Consider the following 11,487-nt stretch of genomic DNA (forward strand, 5'->3'; position numbering starts at 1 on the left):
CATGAATTATTATCTTAGAAATTAACGACAATAATAATAAAATGCCCTATCTCGCACTGTTAAAGAAAGAGGGGGAAAAAATCCTACATCCGCCCCCTGATCCACATCTGCACGGAAATGTTGTGTGTTTTATTCTGATCCACACAACATAGGTTTAGTGGTAATCTGTGCAGCCGTTTTTGCGTAATCCTGCCAACTATTAGACAAACAAACCCAAACAAAACACAACCTCTTTAGTGGAGGTGTTTACAAATTCCAGTCATGTAAAATGCTGTGTATTTTACTGTTTCTGTTTATTTCAGGCTACTGGAGCATCACAGTATATGGGCGGAAGCACTGCTACAGGCTATACACCAAGCACTTCAATGAGGCTGTGCACTGGGCATGTGCCGTCCAGAAAATCATTGATACCAAAGCACCGGTGGAAACGCCAACACAGCTCCTGATCCGAGACATCGAGGTAGGTCAAAAGACGCACACACACACAACAAGAAACAATATATGAATGATTTTGTGATAAACACATGCTGCGCCTCAATTTTGCGCACTTCCACACATGCATAAGTGCATTCATACTATATAAACAAGTATGACAAAATGCATTGTACTGTAGGTACCTGGCTAGTGGATTTAAAAGGATCAAAAGTTGGCGGTGTCATGGTTACACTTTTCACCCTAAATGGGCGCCATATAGGCTGAGTAGCTAAAAAAGAGGAACAACCATTCGGCCTTCAACGCCACCATTTGGCTGGTGCCGACGGCGGCATCATTTCCACTATCACGTCAAACAGGGGTCATGCACAAGAAAGTAAAATGTTCATTTTTCATGTCAAGTGAGTAAAGCAGCCAGGAGATATTTTGATGGGTGTCAGCTCCTGTCAAAGTGCACCACACAACGAAAGAGCATAATTTGAGAAGCAATACCCTGCAGAAATTGACTCTACACTATATGTATAGACTTTGCATGCAGTGTAGTAACTGACATGTCCGATTTGAGACGCAGCAACAAACTGTCATTGGGCTATACATTATTTCCCCTCTGCTACGTTTCCTTGGAGACCACATTGCCACACTGAGCCAGGAGTCCAAAGTTTCCTCTGCTGGCTTCTCTCCTCGGAGTGACCTCATCTTATTCCACCACACTGGGACAGGACAGAGTAACCGACCTGAATCATCAACAGTCATTTTCAAGATAGAGGTTTAACCGGTTATTCTGCACTCTCGGGAACTGGAGCTTGAGAAGATACTCTTTGCTTTACCTTCTCACGTGGAGCGAGTGTGTTTATAAGCGACGGCCATTATTTTTAGACCTGGGGGCTGCTAGAGAACACAGCGTGCTGGAATCTCATTGAGCAGACATATGACTCGTCTTGCATCAGTCTGCCCCCGGGGGTGAAGAGAGGGGCAGATTTGGCCGAGGAGGTGGAGGAGGGCCCGGCCTGAAGCAGCAGGGCCAGATAAGCAGTCCTGCGCCGGGCCTCCTGTGTCCATAATCTCCCAACGAGAGTCTCTAATCTCAAAGAAAAGTGGTTAATCTGCTCGCCTCCGTCTGCCTGTGTGCTTTGCCAGGAGGGGCCAAGATTATGTTTTGGGTGGATGAGAGGGGGGGGGGGGGGGGGGGGGACTGCTTTCAAAGTGCTCCTCATTCACTGTTTGACCTGTTTTTCCTTCTGACCACTTTTACTGTGTCTCAAACGTTTCATTTCAGTCTGTCGCTTCTTCTCTTTCTCACCTTTTACACTCAGGCACACAGGCTTACGCAAATAGACGAGGTATTGTCCCTCTCCAGTGTGAGATTAGGACCGCTGCTGCAGAAATCAAAGAGAGCGAATGAACAGACGAGGCTTTGTGCAGACAGAAGTGCACGCTTTTCTTTTAAGGCATAGATTCAAGTTCCAGCCGCAGACACAAGGGAGAGAAGGGACTTTAGTTTCAGCCTTGAACCTACAGCCAGAGGCCATGTGCAAAAGAGAGAAAAATGGAGACAAGATCTGAAGAACAGATTAGCCGGGTGAAACGGCTCAATTTAAAATCTGCCTCACATTACATTTAAAGGACAGAATTCGTTTATTGAAACGGGGGTCAGACCACTATTCCTATATGTAATAGAAACACCGTAGGCACCAAGTCATTTGCCGAAATCTCGGAGTGCAGCATTAAAAACAACAAGTTGAAACAGCAAACTGTAAATTTGTTAGCTAAACTGTGTTGATGTAAACATTCTTCACAGTTAACACACAGACGTCCTTGCTCGACTCCGACCTACTGCACTTACACTAGTTGTGCAAACCCTTTTACTGTGCACTGTGATATTTGAGGTGCGCTCATTTTGGGGTTTTTACTCCCAAATATAGTTTAAATAATCTTTAACTAAACTCCTTTTTTATCATTTGACCTCCTGTATTTTTTACCTCCATTAATTATAACCTTAGAAATGTTGCAGTAATAGCAGATGTTGGCGTTCTTACTGTATTGAGCACAAGGTTATGATAGGAATGATTCTCTTTATAAATCAGGGGCCATAAAGGGGCCAAAATTTACACAGAGGAGCCAATTACATGCCCAACATCAATGCACAATTCCCGATTCAGTAAGGTGCACATTTAAGTCATTCTGTTTTTATACAGATCATGGAATATATTTCAAGAATTGGACCTTGCACATTGCGCTTCAAAAAATGCTTGAATAAGTTAGGCCAGTACACCCCCCGCCCCTGGATCCGCCCCTGCCAGTTTGTAATAAACCAGAATTGACCTTTTTAAAGGGATCGTTCAACATTTTTTGTCAATGCCCAAGAATGAGAAGCAAAGATTGAAACCCCTCAGTGTCAACAAGTTCTAGAGCCAGGCCAGCTGTTTTTCCCATTTCTAGTTTTAGTCCAATGCCTGTTCTAAACCTGTCTGTTTGGAATGGGCTGTTTGTTCAGACTGTGGTGATGCTGGTTGCAGCTTTATCCCTGAAACTGTAAACGTGACCTGCAGATATTGAGCTGCGGCGAGGAAAGAACGGTTCCTCGCAGAACCCTGAAGCTGAACCACCGCTGCTGCATTCAGAGCTGTTCATCTGTTTATGCCAAGGATCCTGAACTGGAGAATCAGTTGTAACTGTTGCCGTGAAGGTCCTGTTGCCGTCGTGATCGACAACAACATGTGTGTTGATGAGTCCCAGCCGCCGGTGCTACAGAGCGCCGGTTACCTGTTCATTCAATATTTATTATATATTGAACTTATCGTTTGTCCAAATTGCATCAAATGTGACACTGCACATCCCTGGGTCCTTAACAATACACATGCCCAGTGTGAAGTTGATAAGATGAACGGTTCTCGGGGTGCAGACAGAGATTTCTGGATTCATTCAATAAATGAAATAGATTTCTTCTCGGGTCAAGCGGAGTTTGCCCTCTGCAGTGCCATCTCTCCCACGCTCACACGATGGCAGAATCCATCTTCTCGTGTGACATAGATAATAAGGGCATTTCACGAAACATCGAGCGACTGCATGCGTCAGAGGAAGACCAAAGGGAATTGGAGACCACCTGGGGGCCCAAGCGTGAGCGTGCACCATATGAATATCATCTGGGTTCTGGTGCCGTATCCTGCTGCATGTGGCCCACAGAAAACTCATTCCCACAGTTCAAACAGACAAGCCTGTCACCAGTGTGCGCCAAACACTTAAGAAGAATGTGTCAACTTTGCCCCACTAAGGAGGGGGTGGGTGGGGGTTTGCCTCGTAGCCAGAGGCAGTGGCAACGTTACTAATGAGCAACAGGTGCTGGAGGGCAGTAGCGAAGCCATCTGTACCACTGCAAGGCATCGCTCCACAGAGGCAGTGAAAGACACACACACACACACACACACGCACACGAAACCCATTGACGCCAGCAGATAAAATATAACGTGTCAGTCATGCTGGTGTGGTTTGCTGGGTCATCGCTTGACCTTCCTTCTGCTTTGAAAGTTGCCAGAGCTGGATTGTGACCCGGGTCAAGTCGACCCTGGTCAACCCCTGAGAGACCGACTGCACTCTCAATCCCCCACTCGCCCACAGGTTGACCACGGGCTCACTGCGGACATATGAAAGTTTCTTCTTTTTCTGCGACTAATGATGTTATCGTCACAATTCTTTCCCTTCTGTGCTCAAGGAGAATAAGTTCAACCCCGAGGTTGTGGAGCACATCTACCAGCACAACCCCATCCTGAAGTACACCCAGGGCCCCCTGTACGCCCCTCTGCTTCCTTTCCCCTATGGCAGCCTGGAGCACATATGTAAGTAGTTAACATCTGCATGTCATACATTATTATGTAGGTTATGTGTGTAGCTGTGGATAAAAATGAAATGAAGTTAAACAATTTCTACAGCGCTTTGAAAAAATCGGATTGGCTGAGACTATTGCAAGCTGTATAATTATATAATGAAGATTTCACTAGTGTGAATGACATATTCACACTAGTTGTACGTATATATATATATATATATATATATATATATATATATATATAAATGGGGTTTTTGACATGGCAAGATAAATTATCTGTTTACAAATTGTATTTATCCTCAATTTCATTATTTATATAGATATCGCATTTGAAATATAGATCTAACAACTGAATTTCCACTTATCAAAAGTCATTTCAGATCTCAACAATTGCAAGTTATGACATGTCATCAAACTATTTCAGACATTTCACCCTAATATGTGTTTTCTTTTTTGACAAAATTCAAGGCACAGGGTCGGTCATTTGTTTCTCATACACTGTTTTATCTTATTTGTTGAAATCCTCTTCACGTCCCGATAGCCATCTATAAATAAAGTTGTCTGAAAAAGAAATAGGGTTTTCCCGAGATTACTAGCAAATTTACTGAGTATTCCCTCAAGCCAGATGCACATCTTCACTGAGTCAATAGTAACTTATTCTACAGTAAACTAGAATTTTTTTTTGCCAACTGCAGTTCAATGACTGTGTTGCTAAATGGAAGGAAGCAGTGGGATCTCTGGGATTACTCTGCTGTTTGAATTGCTGAGGGGCAGAAGGCACAGTACAGGCCACTAGAATCACAAGCTCTCATCGGCTGCTTCATTAAAACGAGTGAGAATAGGAACCCACGAATAGATTAGAACCGACAATAGGAGCCATGTCACAATAAGTAAGAGGAACAATGGTCTGTATTACAACATCAGCCTCAATTGGCTACAACTCAGTGATCTTGCTCTAGTAGAAGGTAGTAGTTGAAAGCCTGAACACAATATTCCACTGCTCTCCCTCCTCTCTCCAGACCACAGTGGGAAGGGTTACGGCTCGGTGCGTGAGGAGGCCGTGAAGCTCTTCAACTGCCTGCAGCAGCTGGAGTTGGCACGGGAGCCAGTCCCCATTATCCAGGGCGTGCTGCAGACCTGCCTGGACCTGCGGACACTCCGGGACGAGGTCTACTGCCAGCTGGTGAAGCAAACGAGCTACACGCCTGCCCCGTACACCGCCGCACACCTCCGCTACTGGCAGCTCCTCACCTGCATGAGCTGCACCTTCCTGCCCGGGCCCACCGTGCTCAAGTATCTGCGGTTCCACCTCAAGAGGTGAGAATCGGAGTTTGATGTTGGACTAATTCAAATCAAAAGTCCACTCAGAGCAGAGGTGATGTGATTGTATTTAAGTTTCCAAATGGAATGAAAATGGTTGTACCCCGGAACCTAGTGGAGGGATGTGGTATGGGTCAGGAAAAAAATCAGTAAATTCTGGTGTCGATCCGGATCAGGGGAATCTGCAATTTGGTTCAAATAAAAAGATGGTTTCTTAAGGGGACTGTTAACGGAGGTTTGCACCATAGTTCCTTTCTAGTTGGTATTTATTTTGCAGTATCAGAATCCTTTTAGTCCTCTGTTTTTCAATATTAGGTTTATTTTTTTCCACTTGCAATATAATATGAATGCAGTATTAGGTTTGGATTTATTCATATTGGATTTAGTATCACCGTGCAGACTGACGAAACCTGCTCACGCCATCTCTGTCTTGAAATTGCAAGTGGAACATTTTTCTTCTTCCTATTTTTTTTTTCTGGCTCTAATTTGTCCAACTGGGAATCGTGACTTGTGGTTGACACATGGAAAACATTACAGCAGATTCATCTAAGTTGACAGTTTAAGGTAGTCGAAACCACAGTTGTCTTTTAACAGTAATATCGCAGTGTTTATTTTATATATCGATCAAAATGACGTGAGAAGAGCGGAACCAGGGAAGTCAAATATGAACCGAAGTTCTCTCAGCGAGGTGCCATCCCATTCCCGTACTACTGGGTCATCAGATCGTGAGTCTGATGGGGGGAGACAGGTTCCATGTTACAGTAGCAGAGAAAACCTGGGGGCCAGACTGGAGTTTAAAAAGCAGGCGTCAGGATCCCGCTAGATATGTTTAGATATGGTAGCGTGATATGGCTTCACATTGTTAGCGTGTTCGCTCAGACAGATCCAGTGTTTTAGGGCTGGATATGCAAGTCTGAATTAGCTGTCAGGCGATCAAAGTTATTAGTAGTCTTAATCTCCTGCGCCAGATATTCTGTCTAACGCCATGTCATCAAAGCCCTGCAGTGTTCTATCGACGTTTCTCTACTGGGAATCCGCCTGCAGCTAATGGAGCAGTCGCATGCGACGGCGATTCATAATAACAGCGTGGAACTCTGCCTGTGTTTTGATACGTCTTGCCGGCGCTCTCACGCACTCTCTCACTCGGCGGATCAGTGCTGAGGCTGCAGCTGGGCAGTGGGCCCAGAAAAAACCCTCCTCCACTCCCCCAGTGCCCTGAGAACCCCCCGGGGAATGTCTGCTGTCAGAGAGAATAGGCCAGAAGAAAGAAAGCAGAGGAGGAGGAGGAGGCAGGAGGAGGCCGGAGCGCAGGAAAGAGCAGAGAGGGGTGAAGAGAGGAGGAGAGTATAGGACGGATCACACAGAGTCAGTGGAACATTCCTAATTATGTTTTAGCAGGACATATCCCACCCTGTGGCCATGCAGTTATGAGAGAGCGAGCCATCGGAGGGAATGAGAGGGCCTCTCTCTGTCTGACAGAAAGTTGGAGGCCCCCTTGTTTGCGTCTCTCCGTCCCGTTTGTGTGTTTTGGGACGTACGTCGTGGTATAATTGTTTCCTTCCTATTTTTCCCCTTCGGTGTTGACACAGGGCTGAGCTCGTGACTCCGTCAGGTTGGATTTCACACCTTTCACACTCAGTGCAGTGTGTGAGACGTCACGCTGCTTTTTTGTCCCATCTCTTTAAAACAACACCAGGCGCACTCACCTACCACTCCTGGACGCTCCACTGGGAGGAAGTGGCAGGTCGCTCCGGTTCACAGGAGCGGAAACACCTTTTCCTGTTTCATACGTTACCCAAAAGTCAAACATGTTTTCTTTGCTATTTTCCTTTTCTCTGAACGATTGAGGGATCTTGGGCCTTTAAGTCCCTGAGAGCCAAAGTGAGAACATTTGTCATTCCTCGCCTCATTGGCTTTCTAGCATTGCCAGCCCAAAGAAAATAAGGAATCGGTCAATTCAAAAGGATGACGCAAAGTCCACGATTGCAGCAGAGCACTTTACAGGCTTTGAGTCATGAGCGTTAACAAGTTCTCCCTTTTTTAAAGTATTGAATATATTCATTTTATCCGCACCCATCTCACTTTCTCACCCTCTCTTGCAGGATTCAGAGCCAGAGTCCTGAGTCTGAGATGGATAATTACGCGTCATTCATCAGCGAGGCTCTGGAGAAGACCAAGTGTCGGGAGTGTGTGCCATCCTGGGAGGAGATCCAAATGCTGATGAGCAGACAGGAGATGCTGTGCACTGTGCACTACCCTGGCCCCGGCTCCTGCCAGCTCTACATCAGCTCACACACCACTGCCAATGAGGTTTGGACGCATTTATGTGGATTCTTCTTTTGAGCACAACTTTTCTTTCATATTCTCACGTGTAACTGCTCAGAGCTCGGTCGGATGATTACCGCAGGCAGCGCATATCTGTGTTGTCTCGTCTCACACGAGCCTCTCCCCGTCTACCTGTCCCCTTCCTCAGGTGGTTCGCAGGATGCAGGAGAAGCTCGGCCTGCAAGAGAGCAAAAACACGTTTGCACTGTATGAGCAGAATGCATTGTGGGAGCAGCCGGTTGCAGGCGGCGCTCTGATCGCAGACATCCTGACCAGGTTTGTAAAGTGAATCAGCCTGCAAGCCTGTAGCACAGATACACACGGCAAAGGAAGCAGACATTTTAAAACCAAGCAGACACACACGCTGTCAAAACACAGTCTCGTCTGAGGAATCTGAGCTATTTGTCACCGGTGGACTGCGTGTTTATCTTGACTCGTTCGACTCCCAAGCTGAATGTTATCCAGTATCCTTGATAAGTGACGACCTTGTCTGGTCTTATTGGTTAAACATTACACCCTGCTGGGAAACTGGACCTGTGTCACTGCCAGCAAAGCCGGTGGATTTCCACGGTGGAGCTGACGTCACTGGGTTGTGCGAGGCGAAGTCTTGCATGAAACGATAAGGCGTCCGGCGGGACTAGAAAAGGAAGTGTGTATTATTTCAACAGGTTTGTGTATCTGTGTCCTCACTGTGCTGTGACAGGGTAAACACGAACCTCAGCAGACCACAGAGTTACTAAACAACATTTCACATCAGGGAGGCAGCATCTTGTAACATATTAACCTCCAGCCTGAAGATGCTTGGTGTACCATTTGTGGGTTTTGGGTATATTTGTTCCCTAAGCCCTTCTGTCCCTCCTCTGCGCAGCTTCTTCACCAAAGAGTCCGAGTCGAAGTCCCAGTGGAAGCTGTGTTTCAAGCTCTACTGCCTTTTGGATGCTGACAGCATATCATCGGACAGCATCGAGTATCTCTTCCTCTTTGAGCAGGTAATGGAGCAGAACACCACTCGACAAAAGGAGTGACCACTCCAAATAATGAATTGTCCCGCAATGACAAATTCCTCGTATTTCACGGGGGTTATAACGTTTCATTAACTATCATCATTAATGTGTTATGGGCTGTGATTACAATAAAATGCAGTGTATAAAAAGTGTGACTAAGAGGACTGGCTGTAGAGCAGAGGGGGCAGGAGGCTGCCAGCTCTGGCTTCATTAGAACATTTTTCCCGAGGACTCCCATAAAAGATTTATGGGACAAAGTAAAACAGGGTGGGGTAGAAAATATTGATGGAAGGACTGAGGCTATTGCTGTCACATTGTGCCTTATTTTCATCCTGCTCTGTTCTGTCTCTCCCTGTGCGCTGCAGTGCCACGAGATGGTCGTGCGCGGCCAGCTGCCAGCCTGTGAGGAGGACCTGCAGGCCTTGGCGGCCCTGAGGCTCCAGTGCCTGATGGGGGACTTCAGCACGCACGCCCCCTGCCCACCTCTGGACGAGCTCTTCCCCGGCGACATGCTGGAAGCTCGCGTCCTCATGTCCCTCGCTGCCCCGCAGGCCCTGCCGCCCTGTCTGGTGGCGGCTCAGGGCTGTCCGACGACGCAGCGCTTCCCCACAGGCCTCCTGGCGGGGACGCTGTGGAGCCACACGGCCACGGCAGCGCACAAGCAGAAGGTGGAGCAGGACATGCGCCTGCTGAGCCGGCTGAAGGAGGAGGCGGCGGCCGTCATGGGGTCCATCTTGGAGCGTTGGAAAGGTCTGGCCGGCTACAACCGCAGGGACAGTATGGCCGCCTACCTCACAATTGCACGCCAGTGGTCGGGCTTTGGATGCACGCTGTATGAAGTGGACTTTTATATTGTGAGTATCGTGAGGTCATGCTTTGGTTTTATTGTTGGATTGTGCTACTTCGATGCCCGAGGGTCATTTGGAGGTAATTTGAGTGATAACTGCGGATTGTTCTGACATCTGTTCACCTCCCTGCAGAGTTCGACGGGGAGTTTTTCCCAGAAGCTGTGGCTGGGCGTTGCTGCTACATCCGTGTCTCTGTACCGGCAGGGAGAAGCAGAGGCCCTTGAGTCCTTCCCTTATGGCCAGATCTGCTCCTACGGTGTATCGGACAGCAACACCTTCAAGATCACAGCCGGGGATCGGGATCTGCTATTTGAAACCACCAAGGTACAGTGACCCATGTCCCACGTTAGCACATGCAGGCCGAGGCGGAGGGGGAGGGGGGAGTCAAATTGGAGCCGTTTCCTGCACTGAGCTTAGACGCCATCCATCTCCACGGTAGTCAGGGTTCAAGTGGCCTTATCGCCGTGCAGCGTTCTGCCGAGTAAGTGAAAGGAGCATGCTGTCTGCTCACAATGCAGCCCTCCCTCCAGCACCCTGACCCACTTTAAAAACACTCATTAATTTGGTCTAAATGGAGAGCACACAACCTGCCACATGCTAACCACCAGAAGTCCAACTTCCTGGCTTCAGATGGCAACTGGGGGTGAGTTTTATTGCGGTGGTTAGATTAAAATATTAGGCAAAACATTTCTCAGAAACATCGATGTTCTTCCAAACAGACCCTTTTTTTTTTCCGGCAGAGAACAAGTCTCGCCTTTCACTGGGCAGATTCGCTTGCATCTTCCCACATTGAACAAAAAATCCCTCTGTGATTTTTTTCGCGGGGCACAAAAGTGGCTTTTATTTATTTATTTGGACACACAGGCGAATTGAAGTACGACTCTGAGAGGTTTTTCTACTTTTATGAACTTAAGGCCTCATATTGCTCTGACATGAATTTGCAAGGTTTCTTAGCCACCGGGCAGGAAAGAAGAAAGCGGGCGGATCTGCAGGGGGTGATTATGGCCAGGCCTGGAGTTAATGGCGAGAGCAAGATTTAGCTGCTGATTCCAGGGTTACAGTTACAGTTGAAGTGTAGGTGAAGGTTGAAGCTTGGAGACGGCGCTCTCACACACCATGTTTAGGAAGGCGTTCGCAGGACGAGATTAAGGGTAATGGTCACCGAGGCTTGCTGTGGTCTGAGTGGTCACGTCCACCGAGGTCAGGTTAACGCAGACACAGATGAACAAATTAAACGCCCTCCCTTCTTTTCCTTCTGCAACAGCTGCCGAGCAGAATGTGTCAAAGTGATGAAACATCCACACACATGTGAGGCCTCGTTCTCTGGATGTGTGTGCGTATGTCTATGGGAGTGTGTGAATGTGTGTGTCCCCGTGAGAATCTGCCAAACAGCCTCATCCTCGGCTTCTGGACGATCCAGTTTTTCTAGCAGCTGGATGACATCACGCCTCTCCACCCTCCTGTGACAGTGCCAGACAGACACTGAGACTGCCACCAGTCTGACCTCCCTCCCTCTCTCACTCACTATCTCTCTCTCTCTCTCTCTTTCTTTCTCTTGTCACAGCTGACTGAGATCATGCAGCTGATGAACGCATATTTCAGTGCCATCCGTCGCCAGCGAGGGAAAGGGGAGGATGCGGACATCTCCAAAGCGGAGAGCACGGACGTGGGCTTCCGTCACCTGGGCTCGATGCAGACGCCCACCCTCCTGGAGCTGCCCTCACACCCCGTCTGA

The 11,487-nt window shown here is 47.6% G+C and overlaps 1 protein-coding gene across 1 annotated transcript in view; it reads left to right on the forward strand.

Moving 5' to 3' along the window:
- plekhh3 (pleckstrin homology, MyTH4 and FERM domain containing H3) overlaps positions 1-11,487 on the forward strand; it is a 31,404-nt gene extending 19,917 nt beyond the window's left edge. Inside the window, exons 5-13 of the mRNA XM_053444200.1 lie at positions 303-460; positions 4,142-4,265; positions 5,275-5,572; positions 7,678-7,885; positions 8,049-8,176; positions 8,769-8,889; positions 9,270-9,758; positions 9,885-10,076; positions 11,317-11,487. Of these exons, the coding sequence (XP_053300175.1) occupies positions 303-460; positions 4,142-4,265; positions 5,275-5,572; positions 7,678-7,885; positions 8,049-8,176; positions 8,769-8,889; positions 9,270-9,758; positions 9,885-10,076; positions 11,317-11,487 (1,889 nt within the window). The remainder of the gene's footprint in view (positions 1-302; positions 461-4,141; positions 4,266-5,274; positions 5,573-7,677; positions 7,886-8,048; positions 8,177-8,768; positions 8,890-9,269; positions 9,759-9,884; positions 10,077-11,316) is intronic.

Source organism: Pleuronectes platessa, chromosome 16, assembly GCF_947347685.1.
Source record: "Pleuronectes platessa chromosome 16, fPlePla1.1, whole genome shotgun sequence".
NCBI classification, from domain to species: Eukaryota; Metazoa; Chordata; class Actinopteri; order Pleuronectiformes; family Pleuronectidae; genus Pleuronectes; species Pleuronectes platessa.